This window comes from Piliocolobus tephrosceles, chromosome 8 (assembly GCF_002776525.5).
Source record: "Piliocolobus tephrosceles isolate RC106 chromosome 8, ASM277652v3, whole genome shotgun sequence".
Taxonomy (NCBI): Eukaryota; Metazoa; Chordata; class Mammalia; order Primates; family Cercopithecidae; genus Piliocolobus; species Piliocolobus tephrosceles.
This window is the reverse complement of record NC_045441.1, coordinates 109139537-109164081: the sequence shown is the minus strand read 5'-3', so window position 1 is coordinate 109164081 and position 24545 is coordinate 109139537. Positions and strand designations below refer to the sequence as shown.

At 37.4% G+C, this 24545-nt stretch overlaps 1 protein-coding gene across 3 annotated transcripts in view; it reads right to left on the bottom strand.

Moving 5' to 3' along the window:
- Positions 1-18890: 18890 nt before the first annotated feature.
- Positions 18891-24545, bottom strand: part of CAV1 (caveolin 1) — a 35970-nt gene continuing 30315 nt past the window's right edge. For all 3 annotated transcript variants that reach the window (XM_023228169.3, XM_023228166.2, XM_023228170.3), the window contains exon 3: positions 18891-21134. In XM_023228169.3, coding sequence (XP_023083937.1) covers positions 20793-21134 — 342 coding nt within the window. In that variant the 3' untranslated portion in view covers positions 18891-20792. The remainder of the gene's footprint in view (positions 21135-24545) is intronic.

Genomic DNA, 24545 nt, shown 5'->3' with positions numbered 1-24545 from the left:
CAGGTAGGCCAGAAATGCCAGGGGATTAACACTCACCATCTTCACCCCCTGCCCTGGCAGCAGCCTTTGACCAACTTGCCACTTGGAAATAAATACTTGTTCTCTTGCCCCTTGGGTGGGATCATTCTGCAGTAGGTGCTGTTTCCCCAGGGTTTCCCACCAACATAACCTGACCATGGTAGCAGATTTAATAGTTACCTTATAGCTCCCTTCCCTTCCCTGTATTGCTTTCCTAGTTCCCAACTGATGATACTCCATTTTCTTCTCAAATTACTTGTGTGCAAATCCTTGCCTTAGGGTCTGCTTCTGTGACAAGGCTAACTAGGATGTCACTTTACCAGAAAATAGCCTGGGCTGCATAAGGGAGTCATTCTGATACTTTAAAAATAATGTTTCCCCAGGCAGATGTTTTGGGATCATAACAACATTTACTCTCAACCTTCCTCCCAAGCTAATCTTGATAGACACATGGAAATTTTCAGAAAACCAAATACCTCATGTTCTCACTTACATGTAGGAACTAAATGATGAGAACACATGGACACATAAAGGGGAACAACACACACTGGGGCCTTTTGGAGGGTAGGGGGTGGGAGGAGGGAGAGGATCAGAAAAAATAACTAATGGGTACTAGGCTTAATACCTGGGTGATGAAATAACCTGTAAAGCAAACCCCCATGACACACGTTTACCAATGTAACAAACCTGCAGTTGTAACTGTGAACTTACAATAAAAGTTAAAAAAAAAAAAAAAAAAGAAATTTTGCATTAGAACTTTCTTTTACTTTATTTGAGACCCAAAGAAAATTCATCTCCAAATAAATTGTGGTAGTGGTTTATACATTTTTTAAATATTATTTTTTACTAAGAAATATGCTTTACATTGCAACTCAGTATACATACTCTCATAAATGTGAAATGTCTTATTAAACTCATCTGATTACCCTTGCCTTCTGTGATCTTTGTTTATTTCTCCTTTCCTCTCTTTTCTTCTCTTGCATTCTATTCAGTTATATTTTTGTTAATAAATGAAAGCCAGTTTCACAATTCTAGAATAGGTGCTATGGTCAAAATGTTTGTCTCCCCCTCAGATTCGTATGTTGAACTCCTAACCCCCACGGTGATGCTATTAGGAGGTGGGGACTTTGGGAGATTAGTCATGAGGATAGAGCTCTCCTGAATGGGATTAGTGTCCTTACAAAAATGGCCTGAGAGAACTCTCTTGTACCCCTTCCTACCACATGAGGACACAGCAGAAAGACCACCTTCTATGAAGAGGCCCATCGCCAGACACCAAATCTGCTGGTGCCTTGATTTTGGACTTCCCAGCCTCCAGAGCTGTGAGAAATGAAGGTCTGCTGTTTATAAGCCAACCAGTTTGTGATATTTTTGTTATAGTAGTTCAAACAGACTAAGACACTAGGTCAGCACTCACAGTTTGAGCAACACCAGATGAAGGAGACACATAGTTTACAACAGGTCTGCAAAACAGGATTCTTAAGGAAAGGATGTTCAGAGAGGAGATTTGCAAAACTATTATTTGTTGTGTTTCACAGCTATCTACGCATAGAGCTGATAGCTATGCGGTGACCTTTGTTGTCAGAAACACAATTTATTACCATCCTCTGTTTCTAAAAGAAAGAAAAAAATCAACACATTGCGGGTACTAGGATGTTTAGGCCCCATGTGTGGATTTCTCCAGGTGTCCCCATTCCATGGAGTAGAAACGCTGTGGGGTCAAATGGAGCAATGAGGTAACTAGAAGATGGGAGGATCTTGAAGGTTTGAAACAGCACTCCTAGGTTTGCACTTGATGTTAAGAATGGCTCATGTGTGTTTTGGCAGGCTAGTAAGACCAGGAGCAGGCTATGCGTAAGCAGTGTGTGCATTACAATTTCACACGTGTGGTTATCTGTAGTTGGCTCTCTGGGTTCACCAGAGGCTTACTTGTTTGGCAGACTTAGAGGAAAGACAGTGAAGGAATACACTGGACTCTAAGGTTAAGCCCTGTATCTGACAAAATGCAAGAATTCAAACCTCTCAGCCATTTAGAGGGAGAACTCTTCTGAAGAGAAAACAGTACTATTACATTTTCAAGTGAATTATTTCATGTCCTTTAACACTAATAGATAAGTGTGTGTTTGTGTTTTAGAGGACAGCTTAGTGGTGGATAACTTTTGAAATAGTCAGCTAGGGAATTCACACTCAGGGATCCTCAGCTAGTGTTTGAATGACCCTAATCAGCCACCCTATTATAGCTTTATCTCCAACAAACACACAAAAAGCCTGTTAGTTAGCATAGGGGATGCTAAAATAAGTTTTCATGGGTGAAATGAGTGGTGATTAAGATATGTGAATACGCTGGAAATATTATGTAGGCAATTCCTTCCTTCTGTAAACAACAGGGAGTAAGAATCTGGAGAGAGCTCCACAGCCTACCCACTTCACAGGGCCGTTCTCGGACCAGGGCTTCATTCAATGGCTCAACAGAGAATCCTGTGGCTCAACTTCTGATTGAAAGTTTAGCTGAACCTTTCACCAGAATACTGATGCATCTACCTTGAGTGGCCGTTTTGTGCATGCTGTTGCCTGGGATTTCACTGCGCTTATTGTGTCAGCTTAGCTAGTTGATTTGAGTATTCGAACATGTGGCATCTTTGGTCAAATGTGCTTTCAATATAACTCATCACCCGGTAATGAGATTGTCGGGGAGGAGGATTATAGTTCTCACCTGTTCCTAGCTGCTGGTGGTGATCAATATCTGCCAGAGTAACCTAAAACTCATGAACAGCCAAATTTGCTTAAGTCAGGTCCATTCACTTGATCTGAGATAATTGCTTGAGGGTTAGTTAAGGAGAAACACTGGTTTTTGAACGCAGCCCAGTGAGTGTAAATGGACTTGTCTCCTGAGTACTCAGGCCTCACAGTTCTATGGGGGTGGGGGCTGTGACAAAGGGTGAATCACAAAGTCACACAGATGTCCCTATGGTCTGTGTAAAAAATGTGGCGTGGAAGGCAGCCCTGCACAGTTATTAAGTGGGCAGGATGATTTTTCTTTCAAACACAGGATGTGAGTAATATTACATTTCTTTCCTTTCTCTAAATAAATTTAATATGCTCCAAGCCTCCAATCGGCCTCACTGGTGCAAAGGTCAAGCTTTGTCTGGATGGTTCCCCTCTCGGTGCCATGTGAAAGGCCTGTTATTTGGTCCCCAAAGATTATAGCTGACATGCTCAGTGTTCAAAGCTGTACTATTCTTTAAGGATGGAGGCTCTGCTAGAGCTGCCTTTGTGAGGCACTAGGGTCATTGCCAAGTCTAGGATCCCAGTGCTCACAGTCTAGCCTCTTTAGGAACACTAGGTGGCTGTATCTTGCTGAGATCCTATCACATCTTGGGGTGTTGCAAGGGATCAGGGCACAGGCTCCTAGTGCTGTGGAGCCCCCCACTTTTGGTGTCTTACCAATCTTGGATGCTCTCCAAATTACTTTGTGGTCTTGCTTTTACCATTCCTTCTATTTCTGAAAGAATCCTGTATAATCACTCTTCAGGAAGTGATTTAGAAACACAATGTGAACTCTTCTCTTTGGAGTGGTGGCTGGAAAAATAACATGCCAACACCAGCTATAAACACAGTCCCTACAATGTAACCTACTTATGCTGACGGCCACATTCAATGAGATAGGTGAGAGGAATCGTTGTAGAATTGTCATCTGAAACTGCCCAGCAAGAGATGTGACCTTCTGAGATATGAAGTGGCAGAGAAAAACAATGGAAATCTTCTTAGAGTGGAAGAAACTAATTTGCCTTTCTTTGGGCACAGGTATGTCTTTAACTGTGCAAGGAAACATATATTCAATTATTTGTTAATAACACAAGCACCATTACTATAATAGTTATTTAAAATAATTTGAGGTGAGTAACATATTTTAATAATAATCTGTATTTGCTTAGCATTAGATGTTTTCATGCAAGTTATGTCATTTGCTTTTGACAACATTCTGGTGAGGAGGCGTGGCACATAGGATTTCCCCATTTTGCTACTAAGAAAAGTCAACCACTTTGCATGTTAATTGAGCCTCAAAATCAGTCAGTTAGTAGACAGTTGAGTGTAACTAATACCCACGTCCATTGCTTTTCCACTTGACTACTCTGCCCTTAGTAGTAAGATGTGGAGTGAAAATATGGCTTATGGATGACTTAATCTTAAGTGGTTACCTTGAAGTACATCTTTCAAATTAGACATAAAAGACTTTCCTCACAATATCCAATGAATGACCAAATCGCTTTTCCTGTAGACTACATATTTAACCTCAACTTGGCCAAATACATATCGCATGCTTGCAGCACTCTGCAGCTGAGAGCAGTTTGGTGGGAAGTGGGTTTGTGGAGAGATTAGGTATCTGTAGTCATTCATTTATTTATTCATTCATAAAAATCCAAATAGCAACTACTGAATGCCAAGCATCAACCTAGATTCCAGTGCTACTCTTTTTTTTTTTTTTTTTTTTTGGAAATAGGGTCTCGCTCCGTTTGCCACACTGGAGTGTGGTGGGGTGATCATGGCTCATCGTAGCCTCGACCTCCCAGACTCAGGTGATCCCCCACAGGCCTGTGCCAGCACACCTGGATAATCTACTTTTACTTTTTTTTGTAGAAACTGGGTCTTTCTACATTGCCCAGGCTGGTTTTGAAATCTTGGGCTCAAGTGATCCTCCTGTCTTGGCCTCCCACAATGTTGAGATTATGGGCATGAGCCACCACACTTGGCCTCCAGTGCTGCTCTGACACAGTAGCCATGAGCTACAAGGGATGATTTAAAATGAAATTAATTAAATTAAATCAGAAATGCAGTTTTTCACTCTCACTAGCCATATTTCAAGCACTCAATTGCCACAAGTGGCCAATGGCCCTTACTGAATAGCGTATACATAGATTCTTAAAGGAAGAATATTACTTTAAGAACTTTCCTTTTCCTCCAACAGAAATAAAGCATTTCCCTTATTGCAGAAAGTTCTGTTGGATAGCAGAGCTGCAGAGTTATAAAGATACAAAGGGACTAGACTTGGTCCCTCCATTTTGAGAACTTACAATTATTGCATGCCTATTGCAGAACTTAGAATACATCATGGAAATTCTATAACAGGGTATCAGTTTTAGTTTAGCAGATTTTTCTTATGCCAGTCACTATGCTAAATCCTATGGATACAATGAAAGCTAAAAATTGGTCTCTGAACCCCAGTAGTTTACAGTTCAATGGAGACAAGAAAAAAGTGCCTCAAAGCCTTAAGGACCAGAGTAATTCTGCCTGGGAAAGTTACAAGAGGAAAACACAGTTATACGTATTTCTTCTGTCTTCTCTACCAATGTACATGCCTTGTGTTTTTTTTGAACAACACAGAAAATACTTTAACAACTGTATCATGTAATAAGTAATTATTATAATTTTGCATTGACATTCTCAAAGCACTGGGCTCCCTTTGCTCTATTTTATAAATGAGCCTGGACCATAGGGTGAGAACCATGACAACTTCTGAATTCACTTGGCAACATTAATCATAGGGCAGGCAATTAGACCTTATGCCAGTGATGTTTCTCAGTGCAGCCTCACCCCCTACCATGGGAAAGTGAAGGAGACCTTTAAATCTCCTAATGGCCTCACAGTTATAAGGGTGTCCAGCAGTGATCTTTTATTGAAACTTCTGGCAGCAGCTGTTTTGTATCGCTTCTACCTTTAGCATATTTCATTTAAGTTGCAAAGGTAATGAAATAGTTATGCCCTTTACAGTAAGATAACTCATTTAATTTGTGAGTAGTGGCTGTATATTAACTATGTTTTCTGAAACTTGTGTGAAAGGGACATCTATTTATTGACTGAATTATGGGGGTGGGGTTCTCTATTGCTATCTGGAGCTGGGGCCAAGGATTTAACCCTCAGGTTCTTTCCTTGCTGGCATCAATGTTACTGTACAGGCAGGAAGTTGCCCAGGAGTGAAAGCACAATGCTGCTGAGACAGAAGTCTATTTTAAGCTGGTTTATTTCCTCACTTGAGTGACCTTGGATAGATCTGTCTTCTCTCTGTGCCTCTGTCTTTGTCTCTACAATTGATTCAGATGCAGTATTTATTGTACGTACTATATACTTTGAAATTTTTGCAGCCTTAATTGTTAATGGGAGACCAGGCAGTCTCAGCTCTTAATCTGGATTTATTTCTTGTTCCACCAGTGGCTCGTTAAGTGACCCTAATGGAGGGACCAGTATTCCTGGAACTTTATTCTTCTCATCTGTAAAATGGGGTTGTGAGCATGCCTCCCTTCCTATGTCAGGGGAATACAAGAGCATACATATGTGGGAGAATTTGGGGGACTGGAATTTTATGAATATTTAGATTATAAACATTATAAACAGACATGTTTGTTGGTCTTCCTGTCACAACCCTGTCTCAGATTAACTTCCTCTTCCTTCCATGGCCCCTTGATTGGGCAAACTTCAAACAAGGTGACTGAGCTCCCTTAGCTGCCACTGGTTGGATCAGGATGGACAACAAATGTAGGAGGAGTTAATCTGGATCTAGCCTGAGCCAGTCAGACGTTCCGCTTGAATCCATGCCTCTAGAAATACAAAAAATGGAAGTCAGAGGATGATGGATCCTTGAAGTAACAGGTCAGGTAGATCTTGAAAACTTTTGACTCAATCCATATTGATGAACGCAAGAATAATTCTGGTCTACAAAGAGAGGCAAGAGAAAGGCTTGGGATGTATTAAGAAAAGCAGATAAGTGACCCTGGGCCACTAGAAAGAGTGAGACAAGGTGATGGAATGAGTGACTGCCTGAAACTTTCTAATTCATACAAGGTCTGGCTCTGTTTTAGGCATTCTTCACATTTTCATTCACACCACACTCTAATGAGGTAGGAAACGTTACAGCTGCTGCTTCAGAGAATGCAGTCCAGCTATGGGACTTATCCAAGGTAACACAGCTGGTTTTTAAGTTGGCTGAGGATTTAATTATAGATTTCTATTCCTAAGTTTAAAGTTCTTTTCTGCTACACAATGGTCTATTATTTAAGGTTGAAGCTTGAAAGAGAAATAAGAAGATATAAGGAAACTGTTCTAGTCCAATGAAGATACTGAAGGCTGATATTTCACTTGTATTGTGACTGAGTAATATTTGAAATCATGCCTGATATTTGTCCCAATGCCAGTAGCCTCACCATTAAATTCATCTCTTCCTCTGGAATTTGAATGACTCTACCACTTTTTTTCCTACTCATCCCACTCAAGTAGTTTTTCATTTCTGTTGGACCAAGAGTGTGAGAGTTTACAAGGCGGTTCTGATAGATATTTTCTGTGTTTGGTCATCTGCTCTGTGAAGCCTGCATCTTCAAAAATTATTATTAGAACACATTTTAGTGATAATTACAAAAGCAAGCACCAACATTTCATTTAAGATCTAAGTTGGTATAAAGTATGTATTTATTTCACCAAGTCAATCAAAGGTTTTCAAATTTTCTTTGATAGAACTACTTAGTCAAACAAAATGTTATGCTGAAAATTAATATGAAAAGAAATTAAAACAGAACTTGTGTGTTTGAGGGAAAGTAGTAGACACCATTTCACTGACCCCTTTCCCTAGTCCACCTCTGTTATCTTAGGGGAGCTGGTCAATACCTCGGGATTCTTCTATAAGGCACAGTTTTAAAGCTACTGTATTAAACTGTAAAGTTGATTGTCAATAATTTTTATTCTACAAAAAGTTATTTTCTCAACAGAAAAAGAGCAAAATATTAATTTCATCTTGGAGTTGCCTTTGTAGGGGCTTCACTGAGCTTCCATGAACACAAAGACCTTTGTCTTGCTTATCTTTTTAATCCCTGCAATACCAAATAGTTGCTCCATAAATGCCTGTTGAAGGAATAACGTGAACAACTATTAACAGAAACTTGGACTAGAGAATACATTATTTGCATGGCTTTTAATCATTCACTCTTCTTTTTTTTCCATTGATGACACACGATGCTATTGCAATATTGTCAAATGGTGTCACACTTATGCACTTTCTCCCGAGCACATAGTGAGTTTCTCTATAAAGAATAGCTTTGAAGCTAATAGTCATGGGTATTAAACTCATTGGGCAACCTGGAGTTGGTTATTTAACCACCCTAAGCTTCTATTTCTTGATCTCTAAAACAGAGCAATAGTATCTACTTGACCTAGATAATAACATATAGCACATAGGGCTGTTGTCAGTAATATTTGCAAAATGCTTAGCATGTTGCCTTATGTGTGGTATGTCTCAATAAATAAAGGTTATTATTATTTAGCAGGCAATATGAAAGGCAACGAGGCAAAAAACACAATCACTGTAAAAATGCAAAGTCACTCTGAAGCCAATTTATATTAATCAATGTGTATATTGTGCTGTGTACTTTACTGAGTGCTTACTTGTGTCATACAGTCAACAGAACTTTCTGTCTCACAGTTGGCAGTTAATTAAATCTCACCTTTTCCAAGAGATTGTGCAATGTGATGGGGGGTTTAAGAAACATCCTCTCTAAAGGACGTTGACTGGTGCCTGGGATAGTTATTATCTCATTAATGGTTGGCATTATATTGACACAACTGAAGGAGAGGAGTAGGTTTCTTTCTTGGCCATTTGAAGAGCGGCTCAAACTGGCAGCTGTTGCTTTTTTTAAAAAATGACTGCCTTTTTCCTGTTGCAAATACCCCACCCTTTATGCCAGTTTTCACATGCTTTTCAGTTGTGTTGTCAAAGTACTAGGCAAGTGTGTAGTTTTATCTTTTTGACACGCAAATTACTCAATTTTTATGGAATCAAATCTCACATTTTAGTTGATTTAATTCACTTTCTCCCTGCCTAACTCTTCCCACTCCTCTTTCATCACAATAAAATAATGCCTACTTCCTTACTTGCAACTTTCTTTTTTTATTTTCTAGCTCTGTGGAAGTTTGAGTGACTCATTGCAGAGAGGAATTGATGAAGTCAACAGCTGCTGGAAAAACTTCTTTTTCCTTAATAGCTGTATCAACATGTGGTTGCTATTATTCAAGTAAGAAAAATATGTATATCAAACATCCATGGTAGTCCTTGCTAAATTTTTTTAGAGAAACTCATGTTTTGACATTAAAAAAAGTTCAAACGGGTACCTTCGAGGATGTTTTGTTGGAGAACAAAATCATAGAGAAATAAAGTCTACAAATGGCAAGCATGTTGTTAATAATGCTGTAATTTATTTCAGAGTGGATTAGGTGATTTTCTTCATGGCATTATTAGTGGCACTGCAGAAATTTGGCACCCCATGCCTTCATAGCCTCCAGGATGGTCTGACCATTCATCCAACAAATATTAATTGCTTGGCATAGTAAAATCTCTGCCTTATGGAGTTTAAATCCTAAAAGGGGTGAAAAACCTAAACATTGTGAACAGTTAAATGAAATAATTACTCAATATGATATGTACTGTGAAGGAAATAGGCAAGAGGCTAAGATAGAGATTAAGATAAAAGGACTTGCTTCACTTAGGGAAGACATGGGAGACCTCTCTGAGGGGTGACATTGGGGCTGAGACCTGAAGAATAAGAAGGAGTTAGCAAAGTAGAGAGGATTGTGTAAGATCATCTTGGTCAGAGGGAGAAGCTGTGCAAAGTCCTCTGACTTTGAGAGGGGCCATAGTATGTTCTTGGGACTGGAAGAACATCAGTGTGTCTGGAGCACAGATCATGAGGATGTTGTGGTATGAAATTAGATTGGAGAGATAGGCAGGAGCTGAATCACGTGACTTTGTAGGCCTTGGTAAAGAGATGTGATTTTATGAATGCAATTTACTGAATGCAGTGAGAAGTTACTAGAGGATTTTAAGTTCTGTGTGTGTGTATGTGTGTGTACCTCTGTGAAAATGTGTGTTGTTGTAGAGCAAAGTGGCCAAATGAGTTGGATGGGATTAAGGGTGGAAACAGGTAGGACTGCCTAAAGTAGACCAGGATTTTAATTATGGCTGTTCACAATGAGGTTGCAGCAGTAGAACTGAGGCAGGGGTGCAAAAGCAAGATACATTTTGGAGATGGAACTGACAGAATCTGGTAATGAACTGGCTATAGGTCTTGAGGAAAAGAAAGGTCTATGGGGACTCCTAGGTTTCAAGCTTGGGTAGCTATGTGGATGACTGAACAATTAAATATGATGTAGAATGTTTGGCAGGGTGGAGGAAGCATGAGTAGTACAGTTTGGAACAGTGTATGATAGAGATGTCTATGAGACAGCCACGGGAGATGAGATTGTCTGGAGAGAACACGCACACAGAGACAAGAAGAGGGCCTAGGGTGAAGCCTTGGGCTATTTCTCCATTTATGGGTTGGATAGAGGACAGCTGAGGAGTAAACGATCTCAAAAGCAGAATAACACACTGGATGACAAACACCCCTGGGAGCAGGTATATTAGAACAAAAGAACTAATAATTTATATCTTCTTAAATAAACATCCTAATTGAGAAAAAGAAATATATTAGCAACATGAAACAATAAAAGAAATTCCCCCCACAAAAAATGCCATGTAAAATATCAGGATAAAAATGTAGATTTGAAGGAATCTAATAGGTGGGATAAACAGTGACATAGATACAGCTGAAGAATGATAGAGTTGAAAGACCACATGGAAGAATGCTTCTAGAAAGATAGAAAGTTTAAAAGTTCATAGCCAGAGATAATAGAAGTACCAGTTTTTAGATACTTAGAATCCATGAAGGAAAAATTATAAAAATGAAAAGAGGAAAATATTTAAAGAAATGTGGAGAACATTTTCAAAAGAAAGAACTGCGACAGGTTGAAATGGTCTTTAGAGAGCCATTTCGTGGGAAATATATATTAAAAAATTAAATAAATATACATTTTAAAAATTCACACACAGGTCCATTATACTGAGATTTAAGAATACCATAGGCAAAGAGAAAATGATAAATGACACAAATGACATCAGAGTTTTCAATAAATGCAGGATGCTGGAGGCAATGGAGTAATTTTTAAAAAATATGTAAGAAAATAAATTTGAAGGTAGAATTTTACAATTAATAAATTTGTGATTCAAACGTGTGATGGCAATAAAATATTCTCAGGCATACGAGGCTTTACCATAAAAGGGACTCCCACTGAAAAGATGTTTTAACATAAGTGCTCAAAAAAAAAAAAAAAAAAAAAAAAGCAAGAGAAGAAAAAACATCAAGAAAAAAAAAAAAGAACTATATCCAAAATACCACAGAATTAAAGCTCTGTATGTTGTCAATATGATTGGCAACCCCCGTTGGGGGAAGGCCAAAAGTCATGAACATATACTAAAATTCTTGTCTAGTTAGAGGATATACACACACATACAAATGTATATAATATACTGTATATATATATTAATTACTTTAAACAAGAAAGTATTAAAAAGAAATAAAAAATGGGATACTTGCAATAAAAAGTAAGAAAATAGAAGAAAAGAAAAATGTATCAACAATCACAATGAATATAAATAGACCCAATCGGCCAGTTAAAGAATAAACTATCGGATTGGATAAAAAACAAAATCCAACTCTGTACTGTTTATAAAAGACTCACATAAAGCATAAGAACATGGGAACCTTACAGGCACACAGTCTAGGAGATGCCACTCACATGACAGTCTCCCTAAATGGCATTCCCTAGAGCTGGGTAGTGTACTGCTGATATTGCTAGTGCATGACAGCCCTCAGAGTAAAAGACTGGACCTAAATACATCAGGAAAATGTTTATCTTTTATTTTATTTTATTTTATTTTATTTTATTTTATTTTTTGAGATGGAATCTTGTGATCTCGGCTCACTGCAACCTCTGCCTCCCAGGTTCAAGCAATTCTCTTGCCTCAGTTTCCATACTAGCTGGGATTACAGGCACCCACCACCACGTCCGGCTAATTTTTGTAGTTTTAGTAGAGACAGGGTTTTGTTGTCTCTGTTGGCCAGGCTGGTCTCAAACTCCTGACCTCAGGTGATCTGCCCGCCTTGACCTCCAAATTGCTGGGATTACAGGCGTGAGCCACTGCACCCGGCCAGGAAAATGCTTATCTTAAGTAAGCAGGTATAACTATGTAAGTTTTTAGCAAAATAAACTTTATGACAAAACAATAATTAAAGATGGGAAGACTCACTTCCTAACCATAAAAGGTATGTAGAACCAACTTATCAGTGAGATGAAATATTTCTAAACAGGTATGCACTGAATAGAGTAGCTTGAAATGTATATAAAGTAAACAATTATAAATCTATTAGGAGGGACTGATAGTCTAGTCTTCTCATTTAAGAAACGGACTAGACAAAAAAGTCATTAAAATACAGAAAATCTGAACAACAAAACATAAAGCTGATATGATAGGCATATATTGAATTCTGCATCTAAAAATTAGAGGATGCATATTTTTCTCAAACATACATTAAATATTTATAAAATTTATCATGGACCTGACCACAAAATGTCTTAATACATTTCAAGAACAAGTATATTTAGATCATATTTTTTCCCAAAATAGAGCTAGAAATTAAAACCAAAACTAATTTATATATTTGGCAATTAAAAAACATAACGTTTGTCAAAACTCATTGAACTGTAGTTAGGATATATGTATTTCACTTTAATGTTAATTATGCCTCAATATTAAGTCAATTGCATTTCTAAAGACAACCATTCAACAATTAGCAAATATGTACTAAAATAGTCACTAAGTATAATAAATATCATACTTGGAATAAATAAATCATAAAACATGAAAAAACTCTACATAGAACATTATGAAACTTTACTAAAAATGCTTATAAAGAAATAAATGAAACTCTACTTCCATGGTTAGAGCTAGGAAGCCTTGGTATCATACACATGCCAATTTTCCAACTTGATCTAAAGATTCAATTCCAATTAATATTCCAAATGAGTTTTTATTAGATATGGATGAGACAATTTTAAGTTTTTCTGGAAAATTAAATGGCAAAAAAATAACCAAGGCACTTAGAAAGTAAGGAGTAAAGAAAACAGGAAATTAAAACTTGTCTTACAAGATTTGGAGACTCACTTTAAAATGTTATATGAGTACAGGAAAAAAAATTGACCAGTGGGCTAGAATAGAGAGTTCAGAAATCAATCCAAGTATGAATGGAACTTCAATAAATAACAGAGGTGGCATTATAGTTTAAAGGAGAAAGGAGGACATTTTCAGTTAACGAAGTTAGCAAAAATGGTTGTCTCGTTCAGAAAAAAATGAAATTGGATTCCTACATCATGCCACACAAACAAATCAACTCCATGTAACTGGATTAAGGACCTAAATGTTAAAAGCACATCTTTAATGTGATTGAACATATTGCAAAATATTTTATGCTAGAAAAACCTAAGATATTTAAACTCTTAGACCACAGTAATGCTAGTTAAAATATAATAAATATCTTACTGATCTTGGCACAGGAAAATCTCTCTTTGACATGATAAAAAGTACTAAAAATAAAAATGGATAGATTTGAACACTAAAGTCAAAATACTTGTATTCACTAATAGACATTTTAATAATGAAAGTGAAAATAAGGATAGAAATTGAGAAAAGTATTTGAAACACATGTAAAAATAAAATGATAAACATTAAGAATCTGTAAGAATTCCTATGACTCAATGATAAAAGACAAACCATTTTTTAAAAACCCTTGCTGAATGACATGTCATTTCCCAGAAGAAGCCCACATGACCAAAAAGCAGTGAAGAGACACTTAACCTTATTGATGATCAGAAAGGTATAAATCAAGACTAAAATAAGATACTATTTCACACCCACTTGATTAGTAAAATTGAAGAAGTGTGACAGTTCCAAATGCTGGTGGCTGTGTAAATTGCTATTATTACTTTGGAAAGTCATTGGTCATATCTAGAAAAGGTGGGGGTGTACATTTTTCAGGGCTGAACAATTCATTCCTGATGATAATCCCTAGAGGAACTTATGCCCACAAGCCCTCCCAGTGGACATATAGAAATATGATTATAGCAGTACCATTGGCATACCATGTCCTCCTCAAGAGGCAGCTGGATAAAAATGGTTGTGTTCACACAACAGACAAATATATAGCACTGAAAACTAATGACCTAGAACTATTTTCAACAATATGAACAAATCTTAATGTTAAGTGAAAAAAAAATCAAATGCCAGAACAGTCCATTCTGCATGATACTCCTTAAAAAGACTTTTAAAAGAACTAAAACTAAATGTTTTTTTTTCCCACCCTGGGAGATTGTATTTAAAATTTTTTAATAGGCAAGAATATAATAAATACAAAATTTTGGAGGATGGTTACCTCATATGGATGCAGGGGAATGGGTGGATGGGAAAGAGAACGAACAAATGTGTAGTTGTGAATTCTAGTTCTTTGATTTGGTAATGAATTCATAGGTGCTAATTAATGATCATTAAATAATAAAAGCAAATAGAAGAGAGCTCCACATGAACCAAGGGTGACACTGACTACTGAGCATGCCTATGCCTACATCTGGGAACCAGAAATAAAGAATTGTTTAAAAAACCTGTTCAGCTGGGCGCTGTTGAGCACACCTGTAGCTCTAGCTTCTCAGGAGGCTGAGGTGAGCAGATTGCTTGAGCCTCCGTGTTCAAGACCAGATGGGGCAACTTATCAAGAACTCATCTCAGATAAAACAAAAACAAAAACAAAAACAGAAAAACCCAAAAGCCCCAAAACCTGTTTGGCTCAAAATTATACCCTACCTATAATTATAGATAGGGTAATTTAATAGTGTTTAGGCAATGTATATAAATAATTCTTTTGTTAATTTTGGTTGTAAAAGAAAGGAGAAAAAGCATTGATGGTTGGAGGAGGTTATAAGGTTATGGGAGGAATGTGTTTTTTTTTTTAATGATAAAGTTATATGTGATGTTTGGAGGCTAATGAGAGCAATTCAGAACACAGGGAGAGATAGATAGTAAAAGAGTTAAATGAGATGACAAATGGAGCAAGGATCTTGTGAAAGTAAGAAAGGATGAGATTCAGAGCACATGTGACGAGAATGGCTTTTGCTCAGAGTAGGGAATCATCCATTTTATTAGAAGGGAAAAATAAGATGAGAGCAAGTATCGGTAGGATTGGTGTGCACTGGGGAAATGGAGAGAGTTTGCATTGATGGTAAATTGGGTAATGCGCAACATCTTGAGACATTCATTATTACTAAAGCAACTGGCAGATCTGAGAATGAATATGAAAGTCAAATAAATGAATGGAGAGTCCTAGAGAAAAAAATAGTCTTGAATCTTAATGGTAAAATGGTTCTATCAGTTACTTGATAGAACCTAATCTGATTCCATGGAGATTATTTAATATTTGTCAAATAATATAAATATTAGAGTTTATTTCAAAAAGTGTGTTTCTTTCCATCATTAAAATCTCTGTCTTGGAGTCTGCACATCAACTTATCACTTAGTCATTTTATGGTCTTGAAAGTCACTGAACTATAATGTGACTGAATATACTCTATTATGAAACATTTTTTATGTCATAAAAACTTATATGTAAATGCTTAAATCAAAGATTTTGGTAAATTTGTGAGAGCAGTTTTAATTTTATATTTTAGACTCAAAATGTTTTAATTTGCAATTTAATTGGCGCCCATGTTGTTGACCATTACTTGCTCTCAATAGAGACACAACTTGCTTTCTGTTTTGCGGGATTCCCACTAACTATATGATTTGGTGTCATGGTTTAGCTCCCAGCTTCTGGAGCCAGACTCCATGGGTTCATAATCCTGACTTTCTTAGATACTAGCTGTGTGACTCTGAGCAAGTTACTTGACTCTTCTGTGCCTCAATTTCTTACTCTGTAAAATTGGAATGATAATGATAATACATACCATATAGGGTTATGGCAAATATTACGTAAACTAATACATTTATAAAGGATACACTTGACATACGAAGTTGATTACAAGTTTTAACTATTACTTAACTTCTGCTAATGTTTACTCCAATTCTGCTCACATTACTTGCTTATTATACATTTCAGAGTGGATGAAATAATTCTGCAAGCCAGTGGGAACAGGAAGCTTCATGAAGAGGAGAAAGGCTTAGGGCTCAGAAACCACACAGAGCAGGAGGATAGATGAGTGGAAGGAACAGAACTTTGAGGACAGACACCCCTGGATTAGACAATAACTCCAATACTTACTAGTGATGGTGAACGGTTGTCTTTCTAAAACTCTTTAAATCTTATTTGTAAAATGGGAACATCAATATCTATTTTGAAATTTTGTATAAATTTACAATAACATCTGTAAAGTATTTGGCAGAAGCTCAGAAATGACACAATTCTTTAAATCCACTCACCCCCAAATTTTAAACAAAAAATAGCAGTATATCCTAGACACAATTTTTAAGTTTTACTATTTAAGTTAACATCATGCTATGAACATATTTCCATGTCATTAAATATTCTATTCCATCCAATATTTAAAAGTTAATAGAAATCTGTTAAATGCATATACCATAATTTATTTAACCGATTTGGTTGTTTTGAATATTTATGTTGTTTCCAATGTATTATGCTACTGACGATAAAATAATGAACATCTATGATGATGAACCTTGGTATGCCTCTACTATTTTTATTTAGTAAGAGGAATTGTGGGATATATCATGTGTGCATTTAATTGTCTTCCAAATGGCTTATACCAGTTACTCTCACAGATGCAATAAATGAGTGTGCCCACTCGCCTGCATCTTCACCAGCATAGACATTACTTTTGTTTTCCGTCTCTGCAGACTTAGGTGAAAATAATGTCTCATTGCTTTAACTCTTACTGTTTCATTCCTAGTGAGTATAAGTTTTTGTATGATTGTTGTGTACTTCTTTTGTGAACTATCTTTGCTTATTATTCATCTTTTTCTTAATTTATGAAAGCTCTCTGTATTTTTAAGTATATTATAATGCTATGCATTCAAATCTTTCTGTTATCAGCCTTTATCATTTGTTTTGTATTTGTTTCTACTGTTTTTGATATATAGAAGTTTGATATTTTATGTGTTCATTGCCATGACCTTTTATTTTATGATTTCAGCCTTCTGTGTTACGTTAAGGGTGTCTTTCTTTACTTCTCCCCTCCACCCAATGTTAAAAATATGCATTATAAATTAAACATAGAACGCTTGACTATTAGCACCCACATCAGGGAAGGTATGAGACCTTCCTTCCTTCCTTCCTTCCTTCCTTCCTTCCTTCCTTCCTTCCTTCCTTCCTTCCTTCCTTCCTTCCTTCCCTCCCTCCCTCCCACCTTCCTTCCTTTTCTCTTTCTGATGGTCTCACTATGTTGTCAAGGCTGGTCTGAACTCCTGGCCTCAACTGATCCTCCAGTATCAGCCTCAGGCTTCCAAACTGCTAGGATTACAGGCTAAATATGTGATGTATGAAGCTATTTATTACCAATATGGAGTAAAATTGTCCAAAACCATATAGTTATTTTTGTAGATGGAACTGGATTGGAAGCTGTGATGATTGACTTTTTGTGTCAACTTGACTGGGTCATGGGGTGTCCATATGTTTGGTCACATATTATTCTGAATGTTTCTTTGAGGGTGCTTTTGGATAAGATTAATATTTATAGACAGAGTAAGGCAGATTGCCCTCCCTAATCTGGGTGGGCCTCATCTAATCAGTTGAAGGCTTGCATAGAATAAGCTGACCCTGACCCTGACCACCAAGTAAGAGAGAATTCCTTCTGCTTGACTGCCTTCAAACTGGAACATTGAATTTTTTTTCCTGCCCTTGGATTTGGTCTAAAATAGCAGCTTTTCCTGGCTCCTGAGCCTGCTGATGTTGGACTGGAACTACATCATCAGCTCTCCTGGGTTCCCAGCTTGTGACTCACCCTGCAGATTTGGGAACTTGTCAGCCTCCATAATCATGTGAGCCAGTTCCTTATAATAAAACTCTTGCTCTCTATCATCCCCATCTATCTCTATCATCTCCATCTGTTTCTATCTCTATCCCTATCATCTCCATCTATATCATTCCATCTATCTCTTTCTCATCATCTCCATCTATCTCTATCTGTAGCTCCATCTCTAGATATACATCTATTTCTATCTCTGTCTGTATATATCCCTATATATCTCTATGTCATTCTCCATCTATCTCTATCTCTATTTCTATCTCTGTCTCTATCTGTCCCTATATATCTCTATCTCCATCTCTCTCTATATATGTATCTATCTCCGTCTCTCTATCTCCATCTCCATGTCCATCTCTATCTTCATCTCTCTCTTTATCTCTATCCTATCTACTATCTATCTATCTATCTATCTATCTATCTATCTATCTATCTATCTATCATCTCCATCTATGTCCTATTGGTTTTGTTTCTCTGGAGAACCCTAATATAGAAGTCCTGAATGTAAACTTAGCCAAGCACAAACATAAATTGAGACTGCAAAATACCTCTTTAAAATCCAGTTAAGACATGGCAGAGTTCAAGGCATTGGCCCCGAATGCAAATTGTGTCATTCACCAAGTGAGAGTATTAATATCCATCACACAAGCATGCTGGGGGCTCAAATTAGATGACATATAAAACATTGGGCAAATTGTTAAAAAACTTTGTTATTAATTATAACTTTTATCTGAAGTAACTCATAAATGGTGATGGCCTTAGCAGAAATATCCTAAGTGACTTTGCAATAATTTTAAAGTGGGAGACTATTACCCCCAACAAACACAAACAAACACGTACACACACTATGCACATGCTCAATACCTACAAATACATAGACACACACAGACGCTGACATGTAAACACCTGTTTTGGGAAAACATAGTAAAAGTTGACTGTTTAACTGTTAAACATTTTTATTGTGCAGGCTTGTAACCTTTATAGGACATGCATGATAAAAAATATTGTAAAATATATCAGTAAGCATATAAAATTTCAGCAGTCTTTTGGACCAATAATTGATTTGCATGAGGGACTAAGCAGCTATGCAGAACAGACATGTCTTGGAATACACAGTTTACAGACTGAATCACAAAGCCATTTCCTAAGTGATTTTCTTCATATAAAGATAAAAATATCTTTACATTTAAAAAGTATGCAGTATAGCACATTTTCAGTTATGTACACAGTTTAAAAGTAAAACTATATCCATGCCAGTGTCTGTTTTAAATGCAAAAAAGTCAAAGTAGGTAACAGGTTGGTAATTAAAGTGTCAGGAAAACTGGAAGAGGCAAAAATCAAGCGGAGTTCCAATAAGTGTATGAAAAAAAAAAACAAAAACAAAAGCATAACTGAAGGTTTAAGAAAAGTCCCCAAGGGCAGAATCACAATATGAGCAGGAGGAATAAAAAGCTTTTGGATATACCAGGCAGCTTTCTATATGACTCAGGTTTACAGGTGAAATTCCTCAGTTTGAGTTCAGAAGAATTTGAACTTATTCCAGCAAAACTACTTCAATCTTTTTATTACTGCCTCCTCCCCCATCTTCTTTCTGGGCAAAGGGACGCTTGGATTAGGTCCAAAGCTCCGGGCAGCGGGAGGGGCCGTGTGTCACAGCATAACAGACGGTTGCAAGTGCTTTACTGAGCAGGGGTCATGTTTGCAGCAACTCTGATAGGCTCACACAATGGCCTCCGTTTTAGGGCCCCTCCCTGGAGGCCCGCTGATCAGCTGAAAAGGGAACACAATGTTGAACCACTAAACCACCCCGGTGATGGATTAGTTTGGATTCAGGAAAGCGTGATTATTCTTGAAAATAAACGAAGCTGAATAGACATGCTGACCTCATTCAGCTCATGAGAGGCAGGGAAAGCTGGCTTCCAGGCCTGCCAGCCCACAGAGGGCTCAGCCCTATTGGTCCACTTTAATTCATTTCATCAGGCTAGTGTTGACCATACTCACTATGGATAAAGATGTTGCCTGATGAAGCCCAGACGTGAGCTTCACCAGACTCTGTAGCTCAGAGTCAGAAACACTCATGGAAAACTAGGTCATGGATATTCTAATTTTGGTCTTCAGGGAGGCTGCTGACCTAATGCGAGTTGCTGAGTTAAACCATGTTTGAAAAGGAAAATGTGAAAAACAGGAAGGCACTTAGGTCTCATTATCTATAGAACAAATATTCAGGCACAGAAAATATCATAGGTTAAAATTTCAAGAAGAGTAAGGCATTAGTTGGATCATGAGAAGGCAGAAGATTATGTTTTTTAACTTGTAAAGATCACTGGATCCTACTGGATTATGAAAGGAATGGCAGTAATCCACTAACTCCTTAAACGATGGGAAAAGAGTTTGCTGAAAATCTGCCCACATACTTGTACACTCCATGGCATACCCTGGAATTCTTCCCTTAACATAAAATGACCAACATTTTAGAGTAGGCAGTTGAGGTTGTTGGTTCTTTTTTTTTTTTTTTCTCCTCAGTTCTTCATATTTCTCCCAAATTACCTTTCAACAATATGTTCATATCTCAGCCAATAAAGCGATGGTTGATCCACATGCAAATAAAAAGGTAAGGAAAAAAAGTTAAATGGGTTTTAAAAATTCAGATTGCCAAAAATAGATGAAATAGCTCAGAAGAGACATAATACTTATGAAAACTGAGAAAGTGATCTTTTTGTTCTCAACCAAGATAATTCATTCATAAACTGTTGCTGTATTAGCAAGTTGAAACTTGAAATTGGCACCAGGAAAATTAAAAGGAAAAAAAATCAGGTATACTTCTATCCTTGAAATGTCATTCATATTTCTTTCTGCAAGTTGATGCGGACATTGCTGAATATTTTCCCAACAGCTTCAAAGAGTGGGTCACAGACGGTGTGGACGTAGATGGAATAGACACGGCTGATGCACTGAATCTCAATCAGGAAGCTCTTAATGCATGGTACAACTGCCCAGATGTGCAGGAAAGAGAGAATGGCGAAGTAAATGCCCCAGATGAGCGCCATCGGGATGCCAAAGAGGGCAGACAGCAAGCGGTAAAACCAGTATTTCGTCACAGTGAAGGTGGTGAAGCTGGCCTTCCAAATGCCATCGAAACTGTGTGTCCCTTCTGGTTCTGCAATCACATCTTCGAAGTCAATCTAAAAGGAAGAAGTGACAGAACGTGAGCACGGAATAGAAGAAAAGAGAAAAAATCCACTATTCAGTATCCATAGACATATACTGTATTAGCATTTATGAGTTCGTTCTTTGTGAGATGCTTAAAGGCAACCAGCAGCATCAGCATCACTTGGAACTTGGAAACACAGATTTTTTCATTTTTATTTTTTTGAGACAGGGTCTTGCTCTGTCACCCAGGCTGGAGGCAGTGGCATGATCATGGCTCACTGCAGCTTTGACTTCCCAGGCTCAAGAAATCTGCCTACCTCAGCCTCTTAAGTAGCTGGGACCACAGGTGCATGCCACCACACTGGGCTAATCCTTTTTTTTTTCAATTGTTGTTTTAAGAGATGGAGTCTCACTATATTGCCCAGGCTGGTCTTGAACCCCTGAGATCAAGGAATCCACCCACCTTGGCCTTCCGAGGAATTGGTATAATAGGATGAGCCACTAAGCTGACCTGAAGCACAGATATTTGGGGTCCCCTTGGACCTTATTATCTCTCAAGGGTGGAACCTAGGAGATTTTTTTTTAACATGTTCTCTAGGTGTGTCTCTACCACACAAAAGGTTGAGAACTGCAGCTCTAGAGAAAACCAAATGGATGTGATTAAATTTCTTGACTTAAAGTAAAACCCCCAAACATGGATAAGGATACGAGGCACTCAGTACAATGTAATGAACATGACATAATTTAACAGCCTTTGAAGACAACTACACATGCAATGTTAAGGGGCAGTTAGTTCATAATTGGTTAATAATTCTTCAAATGCCCAGTTAGCATAATTACTTCAGGAAATTAGATCATGGTGAGCTGGGAGGCATCAAGAAGGCTTCATGAGGGGGGAGATTTGAGCAGGGCTTGGCCAATTGGGTATGATTTGGAGAGGAAGAAGAAAGGGACCTTGGAAATGTGTCAAAGCCCCAGGAACAAGCAAGGGTGTCACAACGAGTGTCTCAGGCAGAGTAGACCTGTGTCACCAAGTCTGGAAAGACGGGTTGAGACCAGACTGAATATTATTTTACAGACAGGGGGGTCTATGGAAGATGTGGGAGCAGGGGAGTGTAGCCACAGTCGATACACTAGTTTATCAAGATGAGTTTGACAACCGTATGCACAGTGGGAGAAGGAGGAAAGAGACTCAAGGCAGGGAGACTGTTGTTGTCACTCAAGTTTGAAGGGCCAAGACTGGAAAGGTGGTCATAAAAAAAAGAAAAGAAAAGAAGGTTCCAGAGATGCTAAGGGAAGAATCCACAGGACTTGGTTAGCTCAAGGGTGGGGATGAAAGGAGCTGGAATGCAAATTTGGCCCCTTTGCCAATAGCTCTCCCAAGTACACGTTCACCCAAACAATTAATTACAGGAAATTTTATTCCTCTGTAAAGGTTTATATAAACTACACTGAAGCAAAGGATTAAAAACAGAATTACCAACAGAAAGGTAGGACAGAGCCAGTGCAACTGCTCGGCAGTGACAGCTATCGGAAGGGATTTAATGCAGTTTGAAATCCAAACAAGTGGATGACTGCCAGCAGCGACTCAGGCAGGCTCAGGATTAGGGAATGAGGACTGCCATGACTCCACGGACTTGCTCAGTGCCAAAAAGCCACCTTTGATTCGACAAAATAAAATGTCTTCTGCAAAAAGTACATGATGCTTACCAATTTTTAAAGTTTACTTTGTAGAACATTCTGTTTCTTGACTTATTGTCCAATGTTCTAATAATGTAATGTGAAAAATTGTGGTATGGCCACAATTATGTAAGTGAGCTTAAGTAGATTTATTGTCACTCATTTTTTCTTCACCCATTTGGATCTAGACACAGGGTAAACATTTACTTGTGTGTTTTAAAAGGTGGCAAATCAGGTCAATACTTTTATGAAGCTTCTGTGCAAATTATTTGTCTATTATGGGTTTGTGTTCGGACACTGCATTCTTCCCAAAACTATCAAAAATAAGGGGCTGTGGTTTTCCTGCATTTAACCACAAGACACCTAAAGAATTTTATTTTTTAAAGATGTCTTTGTTTTGTAAGAGGATTTGAAGGCAGAATTAAAATAGTACAGCAGGTGTTCTTAATCTGGGGTCAAAAGATGGGCAATGGTCATCCATGACTGCCCTGAGATGGGTACACACATTTTGAGTGTATAATGGGAAATGATCCATCACTTTTATTAAAAATAGTCTGTTACCAAAGAAGGTCAGGAAGCAATTTACTGGGAGCAGAGGATTCCTACCTCTTTACAGAGCAGACCTGAAGCAGGTCTGCCTTGAGATCCTTTTCCTAGGAGGGGAAGAGTTGTGAATATTTGTTGACTGGTTATTATGATCAGACACTGTTCTCATTTAACTGACAACAACTCTGTAATATAGTATTCTCACTTTATAGAAAAAATGTGAGGTTCAGAATGCTAATGAGTTGTCCAGGTAAATGAGAGGTAGCTTTGAGGTTTAAATCTGGCCTGAAAGTTATCAACTTTCTTCAATATTGCCACTTTACAAAAATGTTTTTCAAATTTTCTCTAAGGTGAATATGCTATTTCATAATTAAAAGGCACATTAATAAAAATGAGTTAGCCAAATTTAACCCTCTGGTAACTGCAACAATTCTCACGGCGTGTTCTTTGAGGACAGTGTTATGCCATATATACAATTGGTCTTTAGTGAAGATATTTATAAACATGAGTGTGTAAGATTTCTTAATAATAATTCTATTTTTCTAAGCATAAATTCAAATTATTTTTCAATGAATACATTGGAGATTCTTATACTTTCTTTTAAGTTGCTTACTAAATTTCTGATGCCTGTATTTTCAGTGAAACTGCATTTTCAGAAACTGCTAGTGAGCATGATTTATCCTCAAATGTCCAAGTGAATTTAGAGCAGGTCTCCAGTGGTAGAAAGCAACATGACAAAAATAACATGTTATATAAATATATTCAGTTAGTTATTGCTGTTTAGTCTTGAATATTTAAGGCAGTTTAAAAGAAAACTAAAATGATAGACAATTAGGTGCAGCTGAGAAAGAAAGTAAGGCCAGTTAAAGGAACAATAGAGTCAGAAATAAAGCTTAGTTTCTTTTTACCTCCATTTACACAGCAGTAATTAGTTTTAGAGGAGTACATGAGATAATTTATATAAAGTACTTAGTATGGGTGCAGAGCATAGCAATATGATTAATAAATGCCCAATAGATAGTAGCATTTAAAAAAATTTCTTGGTTTTGGTGACTAGGCCGGCCTTCCTTCTTTCCTTCCTTCCTTCTCTCTCTTTCTTCTTTCTTTCTTCTTCCTTCCTTCCTTCCTTCTTTCTTTTCTTTTCTTTTCTTCTTTCTTTCTTTCTTTCTTTCTTTCTTTCTTTCTTTCTTTCTTTCTTTCTTTCTCTTTCTTTCTTT